This window comes from Hippichthys cyanospilos, chromosome 12 (genome assembly GCF_059441005.1).
Source record: "Hippichthys cyanospilos isolate Australia breed blue-spotted pipefish chromosome 12, RoL_Hcya_1.0, whole genome shotgun sequence".
Taxonomy (NCBI): Eukaryota; Metazoa; Chordata; class Actinopteri; order Syngnathiformes; family Syngnathidae; genus Hippichthys; species Hippichthys cyanospilos.
Genome location: NC_142380.1, coordinates 3701726 through 3729317, shown reverse-complemented (window position 1 = coordinate 3729317; position 27592 = coordinate 3701726). Strand labels below are relative to the sequence as shown.

Below are 27592 nucleotides of genomic sequence, written 5' to 3'. Positions count from 1 at the left end.
TAAGGTCTCCTTCCTCCGTGTTAAACATAATAAATATTTCCTTGTCATTATTTTGTCGGCTGTAAATGTCAGGAACACATTTGGCTGTTTATAATTATTGACGTTTGGTCCCTCTGCCAAAGCCACCAGCTAATGTCTCAAAGTGGACGCGCGACAGCTGAGGCGTGCGCAGCACCCTGCGCGGAGACAAGATGGAGGTCAGCGTCAGGTCGGCTTGACACCGCACGCCATTCTATTTGTAACGTACACATGCGCACCGACGGTGTGGCAAAGAGTAGGATGGCCGGGCCGCCCACCTCGGCGAAGGGCCCATAACAGGGCAAAAAAGCCGGGTGGTGGCCTCCAGGCATACAGGGTATTTGATAATGTCAGCATCTGCTGTGTGTGCGCGTGTCACTCAGAGAGCGGGCTATTAGTGTCGAAGGCCTCAGACAAAAGCGCAGCGCTTGGAAAAAAATAATGAAATCATTCGACGTTTTTCCTATCCGGCTTTTTTTTGGTACTCCGGTATCCATATAAAATGAATGGAGATATCGAAAAATGTATTATTACGATAGAGAAGATAGAGGACTAGTTTGTTTAGGGACTTTTGTCGTACCGCTTTTTAGAATTACGTCAAAGGCAGAGCTTGTCCATTGCCTGTTATTTACGTGTTCATTTTCAAATGATGTGTTACGTTCTGGATAACAGCAATTGTTTACTTTGCAATCACTTTCGAAGCCTCTGAAATGTGACATTACATTTTGAAACGACCTTCTGAAAACATTACATTTCGTTTGAAAGTTTAATGAGTTTGCCAATTTTGCGATTTTTTTTTTTTTTTAATCACATTTTCTCTTAAAGGTTCTGATGTTAGTGCGGCAATTTGTTGTTTAAATGAATCAGAACTCCAGATTTTCCCTTCAAAGTTCTGATAGTGTGTTAGCGAATGGCTTGCTAAACAAACACTGCATCTATATTGTTTTGGCCATGTCCGTCCACAGTTTGAAACAGCTGACAGGCCAAAGTTGATCCTGCATTGTCACTTTTTTTTTTTGATGCGCTAATCTGACTGCCACGCGTCCTGGCGAATGCATTTGGCAAGCGTTGCAAACGTGAACAATGAGAGTGGAAGAGAGTTGGGGGGGTTAGCCAGGTCGGCGTGTGTTTGGGGGCCTATGAATAAAGAGAGGCCGGTCGCGGTTAAGCACACAAGAACACGAAAGCTGTATGACAAGCGTTGCGTTCTGCCTCCTCAGCAACTATTATTCCACAATGGCGGCGTTTTGGTTCACTTTCCCACTTTTTTCCTCTTGAGTCATTTAATTACTGTATTAATGCGCTGCTGTACTATAGCGAAAACGTCTCTTAGCGCTGTCACATAGCCTCATTGGATCCTCCGCGAATTGTTGCAGATTGCGAAAAAAACATTGTGGCTATATTTTTAATAGTATTCTCCGTAATTGCCCAATGAACTGTCGTCATATCTTGGATGGGAGATTTTTATTGGCTAAGTCAGCCAGTTTGCTGAAGCTGCGAGCTCCCCGACAGCGCTGAGTGCTGCAGTGAGACTGCCCAGAGACAGTATAGCTAATGCATGAGCCTTACATCCCACTCACTCTCTTTCTGTACTCTGCGCTCACACAATTATCACAGGCACATAAACACAGAACACATTTCTTCCTAGAACGAAGACTCGCACCTCACCCAGAATACATACTTCTTTACATTCCATAGCTTTCATATGTTCATATGGGTACATAAAGAAGTATGTGCACCGAGGAGGTTAGGTTGAGATATGACATTCATACTCTCTCTGTCTCTTTCTCTCACCTTTCGGGCCAAGACGGAGAAGTTACGAGCGGAACAATTTCCTCCGCCGCTTTCCCTCCCAAGTATGGTAGTCTGCACCGTAAGGTGACTTTGAGTGTAAATTCACTTCAATGCTTGAGGCTTTCCTCTGGTTGCCATGTAAGGCTGAACGGGATGCCCCCTCCCTCCGCTCCGCCGCCCCTGAATGTAACTGGCAGTCCATACCATAGTCGACCATCCCGGCGACCCCCTCAGTGTCCTCCAGAAGAGTACGTCCCATTTGTGCGCCAAAAAAAAAAAAAAAGTCCTCTTGATGAATTGGTGCAAGGAGGTTTCCTTCTGTTCTGCTGGAAGGGTCCTCCGTGCGCACCTTGTCTTATATGACGGCCTCCGCTGTATCCACGGTGCTGGGTTTCATTGACCATACTTAACGTTTTCACTTCTGCCCTCCCACTTTTCTCGTACCCCCGCTTCTCTTGTGTCAGCGACGCCCCCAGTGGCTTGCCGCGTTTGCTGATGTTTGAAAACAAGAGTGATCCAAGTGGAACAGGAAGCTATTGTGAGACGGATTTGGGCTTTAGGCGCACCGGGGCAGGCCATAGGTCACATGAAGGCGCTAATGCCCACTCAGCACTTGTGGATGGTGGCCTCCTCTCCCCTTTTTCCGCTGTTGTTCTTTAGCCACCTCTACCTGTTCTGCCCCTTTGACTCAGATGCCGCCAAACAGATTGATGATGAATTTTGTCAATTCACCAATAGAAATTCTCCTTAGAAACTATGACTGGGTACCTTTACATCTCCTTCACACAGAGATCCTGCAAAAATACTGCAGCAGAGCCATCGCAGTCAAGTATGGATGGCTCTTCCTTAGCCTTACACACGGCCCGGCCCGAAGTGCTATTGTCCTGTGCTTCAAAACAAACTTTGAGGGTTGAATGAAAGTGGTAGAATGTGGCAGCCGCATGAATGGACATCTGTTCAATGCTCTTTCAATTCTGCAGAAACTCTGTGTGAAAGGGGCTCGGTCATAATATGACACTAGCGCCAGCCGGCGTCGTCTGTGATGTATGAAATAGTTTTCGACAGTTTCTTTCAATGCAACAGGAGTGTAAACTTTACACTCCTGTCCTGGTGCATAGGTGTCATCCCAGCTCGAGGCAATCAGAAATGGACCAAATAATATCTATTTAAAGGCATTGTTAAAAGGACTTGTGGATTTATGGGCAAAGCAGCTGTTTGTCTATGGGTGGGGGTAGTGCAGATCAGCAGATCAATAACCATTTGCGCCACAGTGAGAAATGTTCAGTAGGCCTCTAATGAATATTTGCCCCTGACCAACACATTCCACAAGTTGACACTAATCTCGCCGGCAGGCCTGAACGCTCAGGCGAGCAAAAATGAAACTATTGTTTTTTTTTTTTTTTTTACCACCCTTAAATAAACAGTAGGTAGTAGTGCAACACGGTTAGCAAGTGAAATAGCGGCGAGGTCGTGGTGACAAAGGCGGGTCCAGAAGGCGTGACATGTCCTCGGACAATGGTTGCGGGGAGCGTTGCATTCACCTCTGTCTGTTCCGGTTCGGGCCGTTGCACTGCAGCACGGTGCCTTGCCCTGCCTTTGCCCTTAAAACAGCAGCCTGTTCACTTGGATGGCGAATAAACGGGGTTAGCAGTCTTTAGCCATGAGGCGGGTTCAGCCGGTGACACGCATCCATCCCGTCATTCTTCCTCACCCCACCACATGTGTGTTAATACACTTCTCACAGCTGTGTGCGCCGTCAATCCTCTCTCCCTACCCCCCGCCCCGTTTATAACTCCTGACCAGTGCGCTTGTCATTATTCCGATGCCTCATCACGCCACCTTCCGTCTCGTGTCCTCCAACTTACCGTGACCTCCCCCGCCTCTCGCTTTGATTTAAAAAGAGAGAAAAAAAAAAAGGTGAAAAAAAGCAGATTCAAAGTCCCGGTGATTTGAAGTATCCATAGATGGGACCCCAGACGAATTGAAACAGGTGCAAGTTAACAAGTCCGTCATTAAGATAGCGGTTGAGAACAATACTTAATGAGCCAGAGGAGCCGTGCTGCGGCGGCGGCAGCAGCAGCATGTCCGGTCAGTGCCAGAAACAGACAGAACGAGGGGGGGGCGAGCAAGGCAGGAGAGTAAGGGAGGGAGGGAGTGAAGGAGAAAGATGAGAGAGATAGTGTGGACAGTGCAGAAAAGGGCTTAAATCCATGTGGACTGGAGCAACTCCCTGTTCCAGCGCATCTTGCATTCTCTGCTCTCTGTGGCTTCTAAGAAAGGGAGAAACAAGGTAGAAAATGTGTGCTGTTCAAGTTGCTGCAGAATCACCCTCACCGCCCCTGCACGCACCTTCTTTTTCGACTCCGTGGCTTCGAACCCGTCGGTGTTAAACTCCATCCAATATGACCTGTCAGATCAGTTTCTCATCCCTCTCACGAAAAGAGCCGAAATGACCTCGAGAGCGCTCCAGCTGCTGCAGCCACGGTTTGTGTGCGTGTGTGTGTGTGTTTGCGTGTGTGCGTACGCGCGCGTGTCTGTGTATCTGACTCGCTGAATCAGCTTCTATGATTGGGGGGGAGGACGGGCAGGGAGGGAGGCGGATGAGTGCCAGTCGGTGAAGGGAGGGGTGGGCGTTGGGTGGCGGACATTCCCACACACACACACACACACACACGCCCACAAAAAAAAAGTGGTACACCTTTTTCTGAGACTCACTGAGGGGTTGTTGGGGGAAAAAAAAAATCTGCCGCACTCTCCTCTCCATCACATGCACGCTTAAAAAAAAGAAAGTGGGGAGGATGCCCTCGACGATTGAACGGGCTTAAAAGTGTACAGAGCGTCCTAGCGCTATCTTTTTCATATTCTACACTCATACATTCACGGCACGCGTACTTGGCAACTCATGTGAAGGAGTTTGCTGAATATTTGACAAACAAATTTTTAGAGCGATATTTAAAAAGGGTGCCAATGGAGACAGTTTGGTTATCATAAGTATTGGAAACTAGAAAAAGATTATTGCAATGCTTTGCTTGATTTGAGATTGCCTTTTGATTGCATTCAAAGATACTTTTAATCACCATTCTTTATTTTCTTGTAACTGTGAAGAATAGATCATTACTACTTAGAATTTGATCTGCAGTGGATTTAGGAATCAAATCCTTGAGTGCTGTTGCAAATTCAGTGTCGTTCAGACATGGTGGAGATTTGTTGAGATTGTTTTTTTGCAGTCCCCGTACTTTCCACGTTTATGATCATAATATCCTGCACTTTTTATACAGTATTGTTCAACATTGAGATTAGCCTGTTTTGAATCGTTGGTCTCATGCAAATTAGCCACTTCTCACACCATCCCCGTATTGCCAACACGCAGTACAGCTTTTGTCGCTGTGATGACTGGGAGTGGAGTTCAGGACCGCATTCGTGGAGTCGGCACTTCATCACCCAGCTGTGAAATTACTGTGCTGATCCCTGCATGTGGCGCATGCAGAGGGCGCAGCAGTAGAATTGCGTCAAATTTAGAGCAGCTTGCTCACAGACATTTCAGAAGTGCACAGATAAAACCTTTACTTGGTTAATTTCTCTCTTGACTGTTTGACATTCGAGAGACCCAAGTAACGCTAATTGAATTGTTACACTTTGAAATATATCAAGATACATATTGAACTGTCTTTTTTTTGAAGAGAGATTAAAGGAAATGCCATATTTACAATGTTGACACAATTCATTCAAATTTGTGTAAAACCTAATCAAGTTTTTACCCCTCTAACCAATGCGTACCATATGAAATCGAATTGTAATCTCACTGTTGAAGTGAATTGAATCAATCCACTTTCAAATCGAAAAATATTCTGACTTGTTCTTTCTTTTAGAGATGCTCATTCATAACACAAGCCCTAAAAATACCACATTTTAATTACCTGCACATTTCCACTTTAAATTGACCAAACGTTTCAAAGTTCAAGACCTAAATCATAAATCTTGTTCCTACAATACAAATGTACAGTCCATGTCTTTTGTTAAGTTTTTGTGAATTAGCACATTCAAACAGTGCTCTGAGTTTCTGAATGTACAGTGTGGCAGTGCATGTTGGGAGAGCATTTTTTTCGCCCATATTTTCTGCGCTAAAAGTAATTTTAAAAAAAAAGTATGCACTTTGGGCCATCTTTCACTTTGGGCTCGGTCAAATCAGCTTCCCAAGCTAGGTAGCGAGCGGCCAAACTCTGTCATTTTGGCCGCAGGCCACCGTTAATGTCGAAGTCTGTAATTAAAATTTTAAACAATCTGTAGTGTTTGTCACAGTTAAGAATTGGACCATTTTATCCCCACGAGAAAAACTAATGAACTAATTACAACCAACGTAAATCTGCCAAGAAAATACGCACCTGCTTGATGAACGATAAAATAGCTTTGAGCGTTTTACTGTGACAATTGGCGAGGCCGGTTTCGGTCCCCCGACCCGAGATTTACGAAAGCTGCTTTAGCTGAAGAGTCTCTGCAGTGGCCCAGAGAGGACACGTAGAAGACAGTGGCAGCTAATAAGGGCCACGGGGCTGACACGGCATAGCAGCTTGAGTGTTTAGCACATTGTGTGAAGCCAAGCATTGGAAGCATGCCTCAGTGCGTGTTGCCGGGCTGCTCCTGTGTCTTGTCCCGCCAACCTCCCTGACCATATTTAGTCACGGCGTGCAAAAAATAGTTCCCGCTTTGCTCCGCGTCGCACACCTTCTCCCCCATACCCCTCTCTTTTCCATATCCTTTCCTCCCCCTCTTCTGCAACTGTTGGCCGCAGACTTGGGGAAGCGTCGCCCCGGCTGCCTGCCTATCGATTCCAGCGGCCTGGAAGCAGAGAGGAGCGTCGGACCGGTTTAGCCTCTGCTACCATTTGCTGCTCTATTTTTAGCGGCCGCCAAATAAAGTGGTCTCTCATGCTTCCACTTGTGTGTTCTTGAATCTGTACCCCCTCCCCTGTTTTATATCTTTCACCACCACCTCCGCTGATATAAGCGCCCCCCTCTCTCTCTGTCTTCTCTTGACCCCCTTGCACGGTCGCCGCCATTCTCCTTTTAAAATAGTCCACGCTCTCCTTATGGTTGTCTTTCGCTCATCCCTATATTTAGAATGAAGGAGTGTTGGGATGATGGACCTTAGAGTGAAGTTCAATGCAGGCCAGCCGTGAGCAATGCACGACAGTCAGGGTAACAACTTATATGGTTTTCCTTTTCATTTCTTGGCTAATTCTTTTTAGTCGGTCCATTTTGACACACGTCACATACTGACTTGTTGTCTAGTCGACACTCAGTAGGGATTGAACCGACAAGTCAAAACCAAATTTACTGGTCTACCTAATGGAGCAAGTTTATCTGTGAAGAATCATCATATGGGAGATTAAACAGTGGGAGGCTTGTTGTGTATTTTCAGGGAGGACAGTTTGTGATTTTCTTTTTTTTTTTGAACACGTCACGTACTCTTATGTGACCCACATGGTCTACCTAAAAGGTAGCGCCACCAATTATGACGGCAAAAAAAGCCATATTTGCACGCACTTGACTTCTAACCAGTTCTGCCTATTTTACGTTCATTCTCTTTGCACGCCTTACGTCATGCCTTTCTAATCAATTTGCTCCGCGAATGTTGCACTGAGCAGTTAATAAATCAATAAGAATAAGACAAGGGTCATCTAATGGATGGGCTTTGTTTGGCAGAATAAAGGGCTAGGCCAGGTTGTTCTGCCCCGTCTCATTGAAATGGAAAACAAATAGCAATAGTGGTTCTGTGGAGCAACGTTTAATTAGCTGATTCATTTTCTCCGTGCAACAAAGCATCGTGGATGGATGTAATTAGTATTTTAAATTAGGTGAGAACACAACACATTGCTTAAAAAGGCTTTCGGTCTTTAAAACAGTTGTTAATTAAATTGGAGTCATTCCCAAGATTTTAGATCCCCATTTTGTAATATACTGACCCCCCCCCCCCCCCCCCCCCCCCCATTGTTCAATGTTAAATTGCCATTTTTGGGCGTAGCCTTCTTCCTAGTCACTGTAAGTCTTTTTGCTTCTTTTCCCCTGCCCGCCTGTCAACATCACACCCAAGTGCTTCTACGGAGTCTGGTTTGCGCTTCATGTGTGCATCTTCATTCACTCCTCATCGGCTTTCCTCTTCTTACGAGCTCCCCCACGCCCCTCCTCCCCACTCTGTCGCTCGTCCCTCCTCATCCCTTTCTGCCGTGCATCATTTGAAGAGGCAAGGCTGCTCAGCGTCGGGGAGGAATAAAAGTGATTTATGAATGGGCCACTCTTTACCTGGGAACGCCAGTGGCGGCAGAGCGCTCTCTCGCTCTCTCTCTGATCCAGCATGCCATTGTTCCCCGCAGCCACACTGCAGGAGAAGCTCCTCCGCTTCCGCTCCTGCGTCTGATCTTTTTATCGTGCTTTACGGCCGTCACGTTGCCTTTAAGCGACTGCACCGATGCCCACAGTGCGCCGTGTCGGGCTGCTGATGTTTGCAAAGCTGCATCCTGTCTGTTCATTTAAATGCAGTAGACTATTGTGGGTGTGTTTTATGATTTCTTGGATTAATGTGTAGTCGCGATCCCACCATTTAGAGCGGTTTGCCGCAAAGGAAAACTTATCTTTTGCAAGAAATTTTTTGTTCTGCTTTTGCCCTTTCGTCGGGTCACGAAGCACTCTCTTTCTTGCAACTGCTTGAGATGTGTCAATTTCTCTTTTTTCACAAACAACGGTTACATTCATCCATACTAATTTACCATACCAAGATACTTATTGCATATAACAAATATGGGATAACCTTTATACAATTATTCTATCAAAAACCATAATTGTTGGACAATCAAATACAAAAAAATGCAAGAACGGCAGTAGTTAGCGATGGCTTCCTGTGTCGGTTTTGATTTATTCTGGTATTTTATGAAATGACCACAAAAATGACAAGTTTTTGAAGATGTCTAGTATTTCAATTAACTTTTTTTCTATACTGCTGTTTGTGAAGAACACAACAGACGTTTCATGATTACAGTAAAATTCTGCAAAAGCTTTATTCCCTATACCAAACTCCATCCATCCACCAGTTTCAGAAACCCTTTTTGCGCTTAATGCAGGTAAATCTCATTAAAAAAAAAAAGAAAAAGAGTACAGTGCGGTGACTCATTCAGTCTGGTTACCCCCCGCACGCACGCATTATGACTTAATTACAAACCTTCGCCCACCCTATTGCTAAATGTACTGCCGGTGTCCATCTAACCACGAGAGCGTCTGGAGAGATATCGGGCCGCAGGACAGGCTGCTACACGCTCCATTCCTCGTGTGACCAATTGGAACACCCACACTTCTGGCCAAGACTGGGCCCACAGTGGCCCTGTGCCAATAGATTAGCTCAGCAGTGCTTTAGTGCTGTCGGTCCTGTGACTTGTTCAAGCATTAAGACACAGACGTTGCTGTCGCATATGTGGGCAAAGGGGGCGTGGTCCCTGTTGAACATCACAGAATATTCAAGATGGCCATTGGGAACGCGTATGGAAAGGCGCTGCCATTGCGCGTTGGTAGTTATTCATGCCATTTAAAGGGCCTTAGCCAATGCAGCTAATAAATACCGTACTATAGAGCAATGTGATATATTCCTGACTGCAAAGCTGTCAGACATCTTTAATACTTCTTTGCCTAGTTAAAAAACAAATGCACTTCATATATTCATTTTATGCACTGGAATAAGTAATTGGATTTATTCGCGCATATGCTTTGCCTTTTAACCATGTGTTCCGCAGTCCATCAGGAGGTGATAAACATCCATAAAATCATAGCAGGATGTCTGTTATATGGTGAGTGCAACAAGCAAGCATAAATTGTTCTATTTGTATACCTTTAAGGGTATTACTTTGATAGTGTGCATTATATTGCAGTTTTGACAGAACAATAATGGCAAGAACATACTTGGAAATTAAAAATTTTCAAACGGGAACTTTCATCATCCTTCTCTCCTGATTGGCTTGGAGATGTCATATGTTTCTGTCATAATTTGACATCCTTTTTTGATTTTTTTTTTTTTAAATCATCAAGCGAATTTCTTCAGTGTACAATGTTAAAATAACATTTTTTTTTCTCGCACCTGAAAAATGTAGTTAGGGTTTTGCTCAGACTATATTTTTATGTTTAAATTATGAGTAGAGCTTATAATATTTGTGTGTTTGAATTGCAGGAACACTGTAATAATGCCTTAAAAATGCACATTGTCTTGTTAGGGCGGCTAGGTGAGTGAGAGGTTAGCACGTTCCCCTCACAGTTAAGGGATCCAAGTTCAATTCCAGCTGGCTCCGGCCTTCCTGTGTGGAGTTTGCATGTTCTCCCCATGTGGGTTCGTTCCGGGCACTCCGCCTTCCTCCCACACTCCCAAAACATGCGTAACAGTTGTTTTGGACACACTAAATTTTCCTTAGGTGTGATTGGTTGCGTGAATGACTGTTCATCCCGGTGTGCCCTGCAATTGGCTGGCAACCAGTTCAGGGTGGAGTAGAAGCGTCTGTAGAAGATAGATGGATGGATTGTAGTATGACGTGAAGGCAACAGTTTTTCAATGGACATCACATGTGGTGATATTTTCAGTGTTTGTCAGCCATGTGGGTTTTAGTAATCCGAACGTACACAGAGGGCCGCGTACACTCTGGTGTTCCTATCCCAAACAAAAGCTATGATGATGAATAATGCAGACCATGTTAGCTCGGTAACTCATATGGACGCCAAAGTCAAAGCGGCTCCCATCTAAATGCTGTCTGACAGGTCAGACAGGCAGAGAATATTTGCATGATTTGTCCCAGTCAGACAGGTATTAATGTAGAATTTGGTAGAGAAAAACTTTCATCATGCCCTCTGTAGGTCACGCATTTTTGTGCAATGCGTTTAAATTTCTTTGGCGGCTTATCTACACAGTGCATTAATTCTGCTTCCATTTCCCTCTCGCAGTTAACAAGTTAGCTGCTTGACATTTTCTGTGTGAGGCCTGCTGCCTGAGTGTTTTTTTTTTTTGGGGGGGTGGGGGGGGGGCTGCGGATACAAGACCCTTTGATCCCTATTATTTCCCACTGTGAACAATAGAATTTAATTACCGAGCTGCTTCTGACACAGCATCCTTCTCTGCATATACAGAAACAGCCTTATTTTCCCATTAACTTAAATACAGCAACTTGTCATGTCACTTTGCATATCCATTTGCAATACGCTACCTCCCACCAACAATTTTGAGCTGGCTTTTTCGCTCTCAAAGAGAATGAAGCAGCGTGCGCCAAAGTATCGTTTTAAAGAAAACGTAGTTCTTTTGAGGGTAGTAACTGCCCATGCGATGACGACGTGATTGGCTGTCTGGAAGGACCTTGGAGGTGACTGAATACAACACTATGCAAAGTCATTTGAATCTGGTGTGTTAAAATGAATGAATGAGTTACCATAATAATAAATAAATGCTTAGATACGATTGAATGCCTGCACTCATCACAGAAACGTAAATATGCGTCTTTGGGATTGAATGAGTTAATTGTGACATTTAAGTAAGTTATGCACAAGCTATGAATGTAAAGTTTACGTTAAAACTGATTTAAAACCAGTATACATTATCGTTGTCAAAATATTTTCCATGTTTTGTATCTGTAAGTAATTCTTTAACTCAAACAAATGTTTTTTTTGCGTTTATTAATGTTAATCCACCAGAATGACTGGTGAAAATGGACATTTTATTTTTGTTCGCAGCTAATGCTGAAAAAAAAAGAGGAGGAAAGCTAAGCTAACAGTGAATTTATCTAGATTTCTGTCCATTTACATTTGTGCGGATGAGGATAAGAAGTCACGGTAACACACCACATGATAATCGCCCATGAACATTTTTAAGCGTAAAACAATATCTGTCTGGTTTTGGAAAGATGATTACATTTTCACCGGGATGACCAGTTTTTGAGTATGGAAAAGCCCTCAAAATGAGATTTCTTTCACGCCACATGCTCAGGACCTAATTACGTGCTGGCACACCACAAAGAATGCTGACGAGCCCCAGTGCTGGATGCTAGCTGTCCAAAATGGGGATTAGTGTTGAAATTTCCAAATTTTCCATCAGTCCTCCCAAGGCTAAGGAAGTACAGCTTTCACCAAAAGGGTGTTTTTCACCTCTTAATTATTAAGACAAAGGAATGCAAATGCACGGCATTTGTCACTGCTGCCCAAGAAGCTTGCATGTTTAAGCTCATATTCGCCAAGGCCCTAACATCCGACTCTTCAATTTCTTTCCCGTACAGTAATGAGCTCGGGTTTCTCCGCAAAATCCAGCAACGCAAAATACCTACCAATAGCATATTATTCTCTCGACACACTCTCCATCTGAGGGGCATCAGAGATACTCTAACATAACAGAGAGTACAATGTGTGCATATTGACCAGACTCAGTTTCATGAATGCAAATTCTTCATTGCAGCAGGAGTACTTGAAAGCAGCTTGCGTTAGCATGCTGTTAGTTGTAGTATGTAATGGAGGGCTCCTATCATAAAATCAGGGTATTGTTTGAGCTCTTTTCAAATATATTTTGCTAGCTCTTACCCCCATATAAAATATGAATACGAATATGAATAAAATATGGAACAAATACATATTTTTTGTGAGTGTTGGATTGATCGAATTGAGCATCGCTGTCCAATGATAAACATTCAATCTCTACTATATGACTGACTTTCTCACCTTCAAAATACATCTTCCTGGCATCGCCGTTTTAAAATACATTGTTAGCGTCCTTGACTTATCTTAAAAGGTCCTCATTATCTAAATTTTGGAGATTTAACACCTTGGAAAGTTACCGGGCCTGAACAAAATTCGTAATCTGGAAAATAGTTCATCGCTACAAATCCGCGAATCAGTCTTTGCACATTTTCAGCAATATCTTCCTTTCTTTTTCATATTTAGAAACAAATCTCGGAATTCACATCAAATAATTTAAAACTTACTTAGGGAACCCCGATATGCCACAATTAGAAATTTTCTGCTACGATTGCTCTCCAAAACTGAGGTTGCACAATCACGCCCTATTTATTTTAGTCGTATTCGTCAATCGTAAATCACACACGTATATATTAATGCTGGTGCAGTAATGAAACTGAAGCTGTGGAGTGGTAAGAGCGCTAAGACCATAGCATGACAAAGTAATTGGGCCATCCTGAACCAATGGGATATTAACACGCCATTGGGCCTCCCTGACATCCCACCTCCGCCTTCATAAATGAATCAGGACGTCCCATAGCACCAAGTGATTTAAGGCTAATTAAAGCTTAGCCTTTTCATACCCCCACCCACTTGTATGTCAGGCCATTTTATTCGGCCGCTCGCAAACAACCTTCAAGGTACGGACAATAGACTGATAACCAAGACGTCACAGGAACACACCCGTCGCACCCCCCCCCCCCCCCCCCCCCCCCCCCCCCCTTTTCTTCGTTATATGCAAATAGTCCTTAATAAAAGCACACCAACCCGGGAGCCCGAGGTACAGGCGGCAGGGGAAGGTCACATTGTAGGGGGAAATTATTCTCTTCACAGTATGGTAATGAAAAGTCTTTTACAGAGCAGAGCTCGTCAAGTTCTTGTCTTCCAGCTCCCGTGCTGCACCGGTGACTCAAATGCAAGCCGCCTTGATTTACGCGGGACACAGCGGCGCAGACAATTGCTATATGGGATGGCCCTGATGAAGTGAGGCGCTATAGCTAATTGACTTCATGGGATGTGGATCACGGTCAGGCTGCATTTTGTTTATGTTGTAACAGAACCATATCGGCACATGTATTTGTTTTCAGAAATGCATGTATTAACCAAACATTTTGGACAGTTAGGTGCCACTGATTTTTTTTGTTTTTTTAACTGACAGTGGCTGCAAACTCCTGACTATGTTTTCATCATAAAAGCTTTTTTTTGAGCCAACGATCACGTAACAGTTTCTGCTGAATGACTAAAAAGATAACATTCTCACAGTTAAAATAGTAATAGCTGATTATTCTACGTAAAATTCAGTGGAGTGTCGTTACTTTGAAGGAATAGAAAGTTTTGCCTTCCCCCTCTATTGGCCTGGCATGCATATTACAAGATTGGTGTGAATGGCCATTGTTCTGAAATGTTATTTTCCATTTCTCATTTACAAAGACAACCTGGCCAATTTCCATTCAAAGGATCTCTGGAAGAATTATATTGACAGTCCAGCTTGGCACAGTAAGGCCAGCCCAATTAAGCTCAGCAAATGTAAATATTTTTGACATAACAATCTCCCAAAGTCCACTTCACAGCTCAGTGAAGGATCGCAAATTAGTCTCGGATATTGTTTATTTACTACCCGCAAGGTCATCTATAAGCCCGGCATTACATTTATTTTCGTTTGATTAAGATTTTGATAGACCTGATCCCCAGTAATCGCGAGATTGCATTTATTTAAATGTAATTATACACTTTATCACCCACCCGTTTTGCATTACCGAAGCACGTGGCTGCGCTCCTCAAGTCATTTTCCGACGCTGCGCCCGTGCATGAGGACATAGTTAATGACCGAAAGTATGCGTCTCCTACATTAGTGTAGCCATATGTTTTCGCGTTGCCATTCATCTCCGCCGTGGATGTTGACTGTGACGTCCTGGCCACATTGTCTGTCTTCACTTCCCCTTCTAATACTGCGCACTGACCAGAACACAGATGGGCTGTCGACCCAGCCCTGGGCAGCGGACAGGGCCCCGCCAAGCAAAGGCGCCTCACTCGTCGGGCGGGCGCTCAATGACAAATTGCAGACCTGAGTACGCGGTCCTCCGTGGCACTCAACTGAGGGACTTTTAGAGACTTACTTTCGCATTGTCTTGGTTTCGCCTTCACACAGTAATCTCGGTCTGCATGGAGAACTCTTGGATTAATATGCATTTCATTAATCCATGTTTGAGTTGTATTTTTTGATATATTTCCTTCTACCTCTAATGAGGGTATGAAAAGGATTGAATGGATGGAGAGTCGTCTGGCTACATTGTCTTTATCAGCACGAAAGGAAAGACGTTTAGGTGTCTTGGACATGTTTGTGTAAATTGGGTGTCCGAGAACTTGACCTCAACTCCATTAAAAACATTTTGGGCCAAACATTTGATGACATTTGATTTTTATATTAACCTTGTAAACATTTACACGTACACGTAAAAACGGTAAACGCTTATTGTGAACTTGAAACGATGTGAACTATCTTAAATGAAGGAACCTCTGTTGTACAACAGCATTCAGTCTCATCTATTTGCAGATTCGTAGTATTTGGGAGCAAGTTGAGGTGAGCTAGCACTTTTTTTTTTGCAAAAAAGACTTGAGTCGAATTTTTTTCCAGGGCAACGTAAATGTAATTCATAATGGCTTTTATTACGATTATAAATACATTATACATCCCATCAGCCATGAATAGTGGCGGTCCACTGCATGCATATTGCGGTGCAACAGTTAAGCAATAACCAATCAATTTTGTACAATCAATTAATCGTTTTGATACCTTTTTGTAGTTTAAAACCTTCCAAATCCTCAGAATTGTATTTTGTCAGCTGTAAATATTCTTCAATCTCTGTCAACTTTTACCAAAGCAAACTGCTCATCTTTGTGTTAAAATAATATAATTTGTTTTTCCCTTGTCTATTTTCAAACGCATTACACTCAGTCATGATTAGTTTCCTGCATTATATATTTGAAATATCCTTTTTTTTTTTAAGAAAAAAAGGGTAAAAATGAACTGTTTCTTTTTATAAATCACATTAATCATTCATAGTCGACAGATGAGTAGATTATGAAAATAATTATTCATTGTAACACACACACACCCACTCATGGGAAGATGTACGATATCTTTTGTCATGTGGTGTGTTGCAGGCCTCAGTCTCCATGTCTTTCAAAATTACCGGTAAATTAATTCAGGATAGAAGTCCACCGTTTGATACAGGTTAAGTGCCACGAACTTCACTTTCGCTATTGTACAACTTGAGCGTACTGGATTTACGGCGTGATGTCTTTTAGTCTAAGCTGACTAAAGAAGTGTAACGTACAAGCACTAGGAATGCCTTTCATGTCGGAGCTTCAGGGGAGACTCTCACGTGACATGGTCTTTTCTTGCATAATTTGCTCGTCTAAGTCCCAGAGTAAGAAGCTCCTTCCCGGCGGGAGCATGACGGATTGAATTAGTGGAAAGTGTCCCTCCTCCGCGCGTCCCCCCCATGAGAGGTTAAATCTACAGTAGGCGAGCAAATAGTTCACCGTAACAAAGGCGATGCGTTGTGAATGCGTGATGAGGTGGGGAGGGGCGCGGTTGCCATCGCCTTTAAGCGTCGCGCCTCTGCATTAAGTAGTAGAAGATGGCTGCAAGCAATGCAGGTGCAATAAGAGTGTGAGAGAGAGAGAGAGAGAGAGAGAGAGAGAGCTATGCTGCACTCTTCATCACTGCAGCAGTACAGCAGCTCCATGTCCGCACGGAGATACCTTGTGCCGGCCCCCTCGAGTGGTCGTGCTGATGAGGCAAAAGCCCACCGTCCCGATTACCTCGGCAAACATGTCATCCTTGACTTTCTTCCATTTTTTATTGATTATCCCGAGCCTGCCACCCCCTTGTCGCCCGCGCGTCCCTTCCGTACGGATCCCCGATTACGAACGCTCCACATAAGGGCTGCTTGGCCATATTGACGAGGAAAAGAATAAAGAGACGCTTGCTTTTGTCACAGTTCAAAGATAAACCTTGCAGGAATCTTGAGTAATAATCAAGGTCGCAAGCGTTCCTCCTGCCTTGGCCGCTTTAACGTTTATTGAAGGTACAGCATGTCCCCACTCCCAAACCACAAGAGATCGGTCAGAACAATCTTTTACGGATTTTTTAGTATTTCAAATTTCATACGGCGGTCGAGAAAAACACACACGCCCTCCACTCGTTTGGATGTTTCATTTAACTGAGTGGTCATTGATTAGTTTGCCCATTTAAACGCAAAAAAAAAGTCTGGTGGTATGACTTCAAATGGGAAGTAATCGTCAACGAATTTTTTCTGATTATATTTTCACTGTCATTGCTTTTCTTTAAAACACTGTCCGACATTGAAGCGTCCTCAGACTCTTCCCCGGTTTTGCTCAGTTTTGCAGTGCGCACGCACCCTCTAAGTGACCTTCAGTCGAGCAGAAACAACCGGCTTCCTTTTATACCACATCAGGGCACTTAAGTTAAACAACGGCATGTAAACAATATTGTTTTTGCCTCCCGATGAGAAACACTTTGGTGGGTCACAAAGTGACAAATGGCTTTTCCCATTTTATCCTGGAGCGAAAGGGGGATGTTGTCAGGATGTTCTTTTTTTTTAAAAAAAATGCAAGTTTTATGATGTCATCTTTTTAAAAAGTGCAGGGTGTCTTTTTCACAGTTAAGTTCCATTTATAGGTTAAACTATCCTGAAGTTGGACGTAAATATTGAATGTATTGTAGTTGTGCTGCAGTAGTAGTAGCCATAATTAAAGTAAACATTTTTGTTAGAGCTGCAACTAATGATTAAGTTAATAATTGATCTGATTATTTTGTTGTTAATCAATGACGGATTAAATAAGCAAATTTTAATTGCCGTCTTGTTCAAAAACTGGACATTATTTCCAAATTGACAACTGAAAAACATAAAAATTTTGGTCAGTATGGCAAAAATATTGTTTTTTTGCTTTTGTTTTTTGACCCACTTCTAAATTCAAAATATAATTTTTACAATATTAATATGTAAAACACTTGTACGCAATGGATACCAGGACTCAGACCACATCCTCCACTTTTTGTTTGAACAATAAACCAAATCACCATCACCGGTGACAGATTATACATATTTTTAACACATCTGTAACTTCATCGCTGCTCCGCGATGAAAATCTAACCATTAAATTGTGCTTCATGGTGATACCATTGTCAACTATCAATGCGGTGCTTTGATGACATTGCGAGCTGTCGTTTCCAACTGAGGGGAGCATAAGCGGCTCGTAAAAGCGTTCGTCATTGGAAGCACGGAACACAGATCTGCTGAAACATTTTCAAACATTAAACATACACGTACAGCATTCTATGATGGCTGGGAAAACGTAGATTTATGTTTCCCGTGTTAAATCTGACATTTTGCGGCACGTTTTTATGAAATACTTCGCCCGGAAAACAGTTTTTTATTATGGAAATGTGACACTTGTCGCGACACTGCCGTGATTAATTGCCGCGCGAGTTGTAAATAACGGCGCTTTCGTGAGAGCCACTCGTCCTTTAAGTTGATTAAATACGTTTTTAGCCATGTATGAAAATGGGCTCTGCTGTAAATGGATCATGCTGTGAATCCGATGCGCTAACCTTGTAAACTTTGTTTGCTCACAGCACCTCACTTGATCCCCTCCATGTGATATTTAGACACAGCTGGATTAAATTTGACATTTCATATCACTAATTTAGACCTTTTGCCTGATTGATTTTATTCGTTTCCCTCATCCCCTCACAGCTTTTAAAAATTTTTTTTTTTACCCCCTCTTCTGCAGTGCGATGCGCGTGTTGCTGTCCAAACTGCCCAGGCCCTGGATCGTGGACGAGAAGAAGGACGACGGCTACACCGCACTGCACCTGGCGGCCCTCAACAACCACGTGGAGGTGGCGGAGCTGTTAGTTCATCAGGTACAAGCCAGCAAGCAAGGAGCCCCTTGCTCATTTAAATGCCTGGCGACAGATGCGGCAACTGCGCTCCCTGCAGCCAGCCAAGCTGTACTAGGCCTTTCAAAGGTGCCGCAATTTCTTTATTGAATCCATACGGTTGGCGGGGCCTCCAGGGGTCTTCTTTAAGGCCGCGTACCCTCCTTCTTGTGCAATCATAGCTTCACGGGCTCCTTCCCCCCCTCTTGTTTTTATTCCCTCAAGACTTACATGAGTTTGCCGCACAAGTCACCTGACTAAGCACCAACTAGGTTATTTAGGATAAGGTACGCGGCAGAAATATAGCTGCAATGTTCCCCACACATGCGCTTGGAAAAGCTCACCCCCTCCCCATAATTCTCCGCAACGGGCTGTTTCGCAGCGACGCTTCAGCCTTCTGTTTAGCGCTCATGCGGAGCACACTGCAGATTCCCCCAGCCAGCCACCCAGCCAGGCTTATTTCTTGCAGAATTAATTAGCAAACTGATCACAATCATTAGCTTCCCTGCACATCTTCTCAGCTGAGGAGTTTGCAATTTTGGGAGTAATAAGCACACGTTGTGTTGTTGTTGGATACTTTTTTTTTTTTTTAAACCAGCCATCTTGCCCTTCTTTTGACAGACAAGGTTAAAGAAACAGAAGGTTCTGCTATGGTACATAAAGCTTGAGCGTTCTGATCATTTTTCATTGTTCAGCAAATTATTTTTGCATCTTATAGTGTAACCTTCAAACATATTCGGGAAGATATGAATCAATAATCACACCATCACACCAATCATACGACTTCAGACACATAAGACTACCCCCAATAAGTGTAATGAAAGTGAACTCAGGTCTTGACTTCCCAGTGCTATCTGGTAGAAATATATAACAAATGGAATAAGGAATACCACTGGCGGTACATAAAGGCACTTCAAGGAGAATGGGAGATTTTTGCAGGTTTCTGCAGGTATAAGCAAACCTTATATAAATAATTTTAATGCTGTGACAGGAACATTTCTTGTTTCTTTTTAAATCAAAAGCAAATGAATTGGAACCAATTGCTAAATTGTTTTACTGCGCGCCTCCTTTGCAAAACGTCTGTCCTCATTTTTGGTTGAATGTGCATACACATTATCATTAATGATGCAGTTTTTCAGCAGACGAGTCAGAAATCAAACAGATTTTGTTACACGATCCATGTGCTTAATTTTATATGTCTTTCCCTGTGTGGTTCTCAGGGTAACGCCAGTTTGGACATCCAGAACGTCAACCAGCAGACAGCCCTACACCTGGCCGTAGAGCGTCAGCACACTCAGATTGTCCGAGTAAGACTCCGCACTTGTTCTCCCTTCATTAAAAGTTATTGTGTCTAATACAGACAGCCACACTCGGTAATGCTGTGTCAGGACAAATCTGTTTCTTTACATTGAGTTTACAACGCTGCCATCTTGTGGACTCAATAAAAAGGAACATTTTGAAGTACAGTCCTCACGATAGTGAAACTCAACGGTGCCTGGAGCGACATGTAAACCCGCTTTATGGCATTTACGATGTACCATAAAAACAAGAAAAATGAAAAGCCGCTGAAAGAGTTTTTTTTTTTCTTCTTCTTCTTCTTCTTCGCCGCGTTTGCGATGCAGCTGCTTGTGCGAGCTGAGGCCAAGCTGGATGTTCAGGACAAGGACGGGGACACGCCGCTCCACGAGGCACTGCGACACCACACGCTGTCCCAGTTGCGGCAACTTCAGGATATGCAGGACGTCAGCAAAGTGGAGCCCTGGGAGCCCTCCAAGAACACGGTATACAGTCACATTTTTTTCCCCATGACAGCCACGCCTCAATAAATTAGAAGCTTGTGAACAATGTCACCTTTGTTCCAAGTAGTTTTGACACGAAAAAAGAAACTCATTCAAAATACAGTTATTTTTTTGGTTTTCTTTTATTAGCATTAAGGCTTTTCACAATACACAATTCACAATATTTCTTCAATCATCTTTTAAAACCATTAATAAACAAAATAATGTACAGTATTAGAATTTTTTACATAAATTACACTTTTGTACTAATGTGTCTGTGGTGTTTGTAAATGCCAGTGGAGACTTGAACCTAGGAGATGCTCTGACGTGATCAATTATGAATAATTAGTACAATGACTTACATGAGTATCTGTTCCCTACAGAACTAATGCCATGCTAATGCTAACTTAAAAGGCAAAGAGTAACACATTATTACACATATTTCATTACTTGACTACCCAGCATTTATTTCCAGCAAGTACCACTAGGTGACAGTATTGCAAAACCAATACCTTGATATAATGGAATGATTAGTTGACTTTATTTTAACTGTATTTAGGGGTAGGTGTAATCCATTAACTTGTAATTGTGTACTACTGATATTTGGGAATGTTAAAATTTTTACTGAAAACATTGCATGGAGTTAATTGAAGTTTTAACACGGTTGTACATAATGTTTTTCGGGCGCTGCTAACTGGACAGTTTTCAGAATTTTCAATCACATGTAGCAAGTCAACTGCTATGTTCTGGTCTTTATAAATGGCGTCAATTGACGTGAATAGACACTGTTGACTCTTAGAGTTAGGATTCTTAATGCCTATATTCAGACTTGTTTTGTCAACAATCTTCCGAGAGCCTTTTCCCGCTTTTATGAAGATCGGTTGGAGACGCATCAGCCGCCGTGTGAAAAATGGCAAACGCTCCCGTTTGCCCTGCAAGCTCAGAGCAAGAGCTGAGTGCTCCCCTTGCCTTGCACCACTGCTTGCACACTACTTAGCCCATCACTCAAGACTGTAGCCTGACACTTGTAGGGAGGCAGCCAAGCGCCTCGCACATTTGCTTGAACAACTTTTTTCCAGTCAGGCAGGTCACTGTGTCCGTGTTGCGCCTGATTGTTTGTATTTCTCCCTTCACGGACATCTTGAAGTCTTACCTATGGGGACATAACATAGTAGTTATGTCCGGCCTGTCTTCAAGCAGGCTGCACAGTCATCTTCTGGTCATCTCTTTGTTACTTGTTACTTTTCCTCTTCCGTCATGCATCTCGGTTCCGAACCGAAGATGCGCACCCGCGTCGCTCTCACATGGCGCTCCCTTGCTCGAGATGAGAATTGAATTAGCACCCAAGGGGCGGAGAAGAAGGGCTACATTAGTGACATGCTGATGGCTGTCACACTTTGACTGAGGAGGAGGTGCTGAGATAATGAGCGGTGAGGCATATAAAAACATGCTTCTGATTGGATGATGGCGTGATCTGATTTTGTCTACAATGGCTCACTGTCCGTTTGTTTGTTTGTCTGGCTCTGCGCAGTTAATCATGGGCTTAGGCACCCAAGGGGCGGAGAAGAAGAGCGCGGCGTCCATCGCCTGCTTCCTGGCCGCCAATGGAGCCGACCTGACCATTCGTAACAAGAAGGGCCAGTCACCTCTGGACCTGTGTCCTGACCCCAGCCTCTGTAAGGCGCTGGCCAAATGCCATAAAGAAAAGAGCAGGTAAACGCCCACAGTTTGACTCTCACTTTATCAAAAGTGCTTAACTACTAGACCAAAAGGTGTCAAAAAGAAATGACAAGCATACTACCACATTTATAGTGGAATATTTTTATTACAGCTCGTGATTTCTTCATTTTAATTATCCCCGTTCACTTTCACAGCGGTCAGGTGGGCACGCGCAGCCCATCTCTGAACAGCAACATGGAGTCCTTAGAGGAGTGCATGGTGTGCTCGGACATGAAGAGAGACACACTCTTCGGGCCTTGTGGACACATCGCCACATGCTCCCTCTGTTCGCCCCGTGTAAAGAAATGTCTCATCTGCAAAGATCAGGTCCAGTCACGCACCAAGGTACCTCAAGCACATCTCCATGTTTTATGGAGCTCTTTCACTTCCTGTCTGGACAAATACCTTGTGTCACTTCACTTTTAGCCGTATAGATTTAAGTGACCGCTTTTAATAGGGAACCATCGAACATCATCCATAAGCACATTCAATCTTGCAGTTTTTACAAATGTTTTAAACTTGTGATCAAATACTCCCTAAAAGGTAGCCACAAACAATGCATGTTATCTTCAACTATTTTAAGAAAAATGTAGCAGCCCATTTTAACAGTTTTTAGCAGCCTCTGTGTCCATGCGCGAGGATCATACTCGAAATGTATTTGACTTCAAAGCCATAACGGCCCTCCGACAAATTATACACTCTAACTACAATGTGGCCCATGTTAAAAATGAGCTTGACACCCCTGATTTAGTCATCGGCCTTTTTTTGGCGATTCCCTTTTTGCGCATCATTTACAGATCGAGGAGTGCGTGGTGTGCTCGGACAAAAAGGCGGCTGTGCTGTTCCAGCCCTGCGGCCACATGTGCGCTTGTGAGAGTAAGTTGCGCATGTCAAAAGCGTTGCCACGACGGACAAGAATGCAGGCTAAGAACTGAGTTATTGATGAAGCGTTGTTGCCTCCAGACTGTGCCAGCCTCATGAAGAAGTGCGTACAGTGTCGGGCTGTGGTGGAGCGCCGCACCCCCTTCGTGCTTTGTTGCGGGGGGAAAGGTATGGAGGATGATGATGATGCCGCAGATGATGATGATGTGGATGATGATGATGATGACATTAGTGAGTGAATCTTCCACACGTTCCCTTTTAATTCCCTTTAACATTTCTTCTTCTTTTTTTTCTTCCCTCCTTCTGCCTGCCACCCCATTTCAAGCATGCTCCCTCTTTTCTGTTTGCATCAGTTTTGTTGCGTCTATCTCCATTACTTTTAAATAATCGATGATTATGATTTGCTGTGTTTATTATTAATGAATGCACTTTTACTTAATCGGAAAAGTCATTTTGGTTTTACAGAAATAAGCCTGCATTTTCCATAATACGAGCGAACGTGAATGTGATTACTGCTCCGTATAAAATCTCCCCGACAGTGAATATGAATATGAGGTTTGTTTTAACAAACCGTGTAAATATTTTTATTGGGCTGCTATCACACTCCCATCTTGTTTCTGAGCCACAAAGCCTTTTATTATTTTTATGCTCCACATCCCTGGTTCGGTTGTACATCTCACATATTCTATTTTGTGTTGAGTTAAAAGGGAAACTGTTGCAAGTTCACCGAATTCTTCTTTTATTTTTTAAACTATGTATTTTATGTCTTATAATTTCATTATGTCTCCGCATGGGGGGGTTGGCTTGGGGGTTCAGAGGCACTCCCATGCAAGGGGCAGCATTAAAATTTGACCCCCCCCCCCCCCCCTCTCTAATCCCACCAATACTAGCTCTTAAATATCAGCTGCATGAAATGCTACCGAGTCAAATCGTACAACGACTTGAAAAAGGTTCTGTTTCCCCCTCTTATTTCCTGCTGGCTTTTTCTTCAAATCTCTCTTTCCAACCTCATTTTAGAGGCTTGTAGTGAGTAGTTCGGCTGGCCCTACAGGCCAGCTTCTAAGATATAGCTGCTGTAACAATGTGACTGGTTATTCCCAGCAGGGAGCTCAAACTCTATGGCAGGGGGATCGCAGGATCTTCTCCAGCCCAACAATCTGGCCCTAAGTTGGTGTAAGTATGCCTCCACGATCCCCCCTCTCCCTTATCAGTTGTCTGACCATACTGCTGCCCTGGCCCCCCTTATGCCCCCCCACTTTTTTTTCTTTGCAACGCGCGCCACACTAGACACATGCACAATCAAATCCAATGCAAGAGCTGTTAGATTTGTTTTTCATACTGAGAGCTGCTGCTGCAATAATCATATTTTGAAAAAGTGTTTGTTTGTGTGTGATGTCTATTTATTTTGTGGTTTATACACTTGACACCTTTTTTAAGAGAGCACAGTGTGACAGACTGTGATACACTTGAGATGAAAGTATAAGTGTCATATTATGGTTATCAATATATCACGATATTACTCAAAGAAGTACCATAAACAGTAACACACAGACCCCCTCAAAAAATAATAAAAAAGCATGAACGCTTCACATTGCAAACTAGTTGATTATTTCATTTAAAAAATAATAATTAAAAAAAAAAATCTGGCTCAACTTGCTGTCTGGACAAGGAGGACTGAACTGCATCTGGATTCCAATAACAACAGAATAACTCTAATATCGCCTGCAATTGCCAGTACAAATGTCTTGAAATAAGGCCAGGTATTGACCAGCCACTTGATATTGGTACTCGCCCATCCCTAGTATTACCAATAATTAAAATTTGGAACAGTGATAGTAGCCATTTGGATCCTAATTGCATCGGATATCATTTTACTACTAAGGTACAGCATTGCAAACTACAACCACATTAATAAACTTGTTTAATGAATACCTATAACACTGACGGTTATTACTTTTAATGCAACTCATGCATTCGATTTCATGACCTCGCCGGTGAGGATATAGGTATAACTCTTAATTATCTCTTCAATGAGAGCACAGATGAGCCATTATGGCAGCGTTCCACTCGTCTTTTTACTGTTGCCGCGGACTTAAACATATCAAACGTATTTGATATGCGAGGTGATACCTCTTAAGCAGCAACACGAGGCAAAAGGGTTCCTCTGCCAAATGTGCTCACGATGCTTCCTCCTTATGCTTGTAATATTCTGGTGCTCACAGAGCAAGTCGTAAAATAAAGGCGGAGGGCAGCCTTCGAGGTTTCGTCTGGTCTCATCGCCTCCGTGTGTGGTTTTTGATGTGTCCAAACAGCTAGCGGCAATATCCCCGCCCTGCAGCGGGACAAGGACAACACCAATGTCAATGCTGATGTTCAGAAGCTCCAGCAACAGCTGCAGGACATCAAGGAGCAGGTAAACCAATGTTCTGACTAGAGATAAAATCGTGTAGAGGTTTTTTTTTTTTTTCTCTCCTAATGGGTAGCGTTAATGACCCAAATTATTTTTCATTTGCTGGATTATTATTTACAAGCTTCGGTTCGTGCTTTTCGGGGACCGCAAGTCACTCGCGCCCATTGCTTGGCGTAGTTTTAATTTATTTCTCAAAACGTTCATCAGTAAACCGTGCAGATGTAAAAAGTGGTTAAAAGTGTGCTCTCTGTTCCACCTCCAGACAATGTGCCCCGTATGTCTGGACCGACTCAAGAACATGATCTTCATGTGCGGCCACGGTACCTGCCAGCTGTGCGGGGACCGCATGAGCGAGTGCCCGATCTGCCGCAAGGCCATTGAACGTCGCATCCTGCTCTATTAGACTCTCTAATGTCAGACTTTTTTCCCCCCACGCCAACAAACGCACCACCAGCCACCAAAGCGCATCCCCCTGCCTGTCTCACTCTCTTCCACAACATGGAGAAAATATTGCGCGGACACCCTGCCTCACGAAGCTCTCTGGAACTTGAAGGGCACACCTCTTGAATTTCACCATGGGAATGACTGTGTGTGATGAAATACAAGTGCGGAAGGTCGCTCGTGTTTGGTGTTGCAAACTGCTGAGTTTGATCCCCGCTGTCATGTGGGAAGCGTCCTGTGTGGATTTTAGGTTTTTTTTTTTTTTTGGGCTTCGTAAAAGTATGGCAAATTTCATGGTTTTCTGAGTATTTTTTAGGAGGCAGAGGAAGAGAGGAGGCAGGTTCCGAAAGGGCAACATGAGCGAGCGGGTCAGCCGTCGGTTCTGTGAGCAGACAGGTAGAATACCATCTTGTTAATTCAAACATTCAATCATTTACACTTGCAATTCAGCTTCGCTGCAATTTGCTTCCAAAAATCCACTCGTCCGGGGAGGGATAAGGTGCTCTTTGTAATGTTTTACTTTTATTTAAGTGTATTTCAGCTCCACAAGTCAGCATTTATTGAAATAGAGTACAATACTGTATTTTTCGGACTATAAGTCACTCTGGAGTTTTTCGCACCAGTCAAAAAAGTGCCATGAAGGAAAAAACAATATATAATAGGGTATTAAAAAAGATAATTTGACCTATAGATTCAGTTTTTGATTCAAAAGATGCAAGTGAATCAAACCAAAATTGAATCGTTGCACTTTCAAATGAACCAGTCTTTGAGTCATTTCACACCCCGAATATCAAAAATCATATCAGGTTGTCTTTTTTTAGAGCTCTGGACTTTTTTTTTTTTTTATCCCTTTACAAAATCCAAGACAAAGAACTGTATAGCTTGCATTTGCAATTAAAATATATGTTTCCTATTCCTGGGCGCGCTTGCAACCCTTATTTTAATGTAAACAAGTCACATGATTATAATTTGCAGGACCAGCCCATCTATGACAAAAAAAAATGCGCCTTATCGTCCAAAAAATACAATATTAGAACTCATAGTGGGACTGTAGATAAATTATTTTGTATTGCTGCCCAAAACAGAAAATAGGATTTCTAGATGTCACTGCCTCTCTTAATATGTAGCCTAAAAAAAATCTGCTTTCATTTATACAGTATATATTTTTTGTTATGCATACAGACATCTTGCGTTCTTCATTGTTCAACGGTTTCAAGTATCTTCACATCAGTGTTTTATTTTTAGTCATAAACTAAAGATTTTTGGGACGGAATTTGCCTTACTTCAACGACAAGGCCACAAACGTTGTTTATTTTCCAAGACTGAAACTTTTTATTACAGTTTTATGGTTTTTCACTGAAGATGCCAAGCTGGCGCTGTTTTGTCTGGTTGTTTAAAAAGCCGATGTTTTGTTTTGAGTCAATTCCATGTCGGAAATGTATTCATCGCATCTCCTTTGGCATGAATGTTTGACATACGCAGTATGGCGTGCACCATGAAAAAAAAAAAAAAATCATCGTTCTCCTATCGCAAACAAGTGCTTTTAAATCAAACCACATAAATGAAATAAAAGTCGCCAATGATCTGTGGATACACTTTTGGTTTTTCCCCCACCTTCCTCCATGGGTTTCTTAACACCGTTTTTGTTTTGTTTTTCCAAGTGAGCGCCGATGCGTTGAGGGGAGCGGGGGCAAATGAGCCTGTTGTTGCTTTTCCCCCGCTGTGCGGCGTCTGCCTCACAGAGGAGCCGGCGGGGCGTAGATGACGAGGTGTGTGCTAATTGAAAATGCTAACATTTCAATAATGACTCCACACCAGAGTGCCATGGTTTAGCTATGCT

At 43.1% G+C, this 27592-nt stretch overlaps 1 protein-coding gene across 5 annotated transcripts in view; it reads left to right on the top strand.

Annotated features, from left to right (window-relative positions):
* The window catches only part of mib1 (MIB E3 ubiquitin protein ligase 1), a 59244-nt gene extending 31903 nt beyond the window's left edge, over positions 1-27341 (top strand). For 2 of the 5 annotated variants that reach the window (XM_088430499.1, XM_088430497.1), the window contains 10 exons: positions 18375-18507; positions 19743-19829; positions 20145-20303; positions 21832-22013; positions 22175-22364; positions 22817-22895; positions 22983-23132; positions 24003-24074; positions 25214-25314; positions 25574-27341. In XM_088430499.1, the coding sequence (XP_088286625.1) occupies positions 18375-18507; positions 19743-19829; positions 20145-20303; positions 21832-22013; positions 22175-22364; positions 22817-22895; positions 22983-23132; positions 24003-24074; positions 25214-25314; positions 25574-25714 (1294 nt within the window). In that variant the 3' untranslated portion in view covers positions 25715-27341. The remainder of the gene's footprint in view (positions 1-18374; positions 18508-19742; positions 19830-20144; positions 20304-21831; positions 22014-22174; positions 22365-22816; positions 22896-22982; positions 23133-24002; positions 24075-25213; positions 25315-25573) is intronic. The other 3 variants (XM_088430496.1, XM_088430495.1, XM_088430494.1) reach the window with 3 other exon arrangements.
* The last annotated feature ends 251 nt before the right edge of the window (positions 27342-27592 follow it).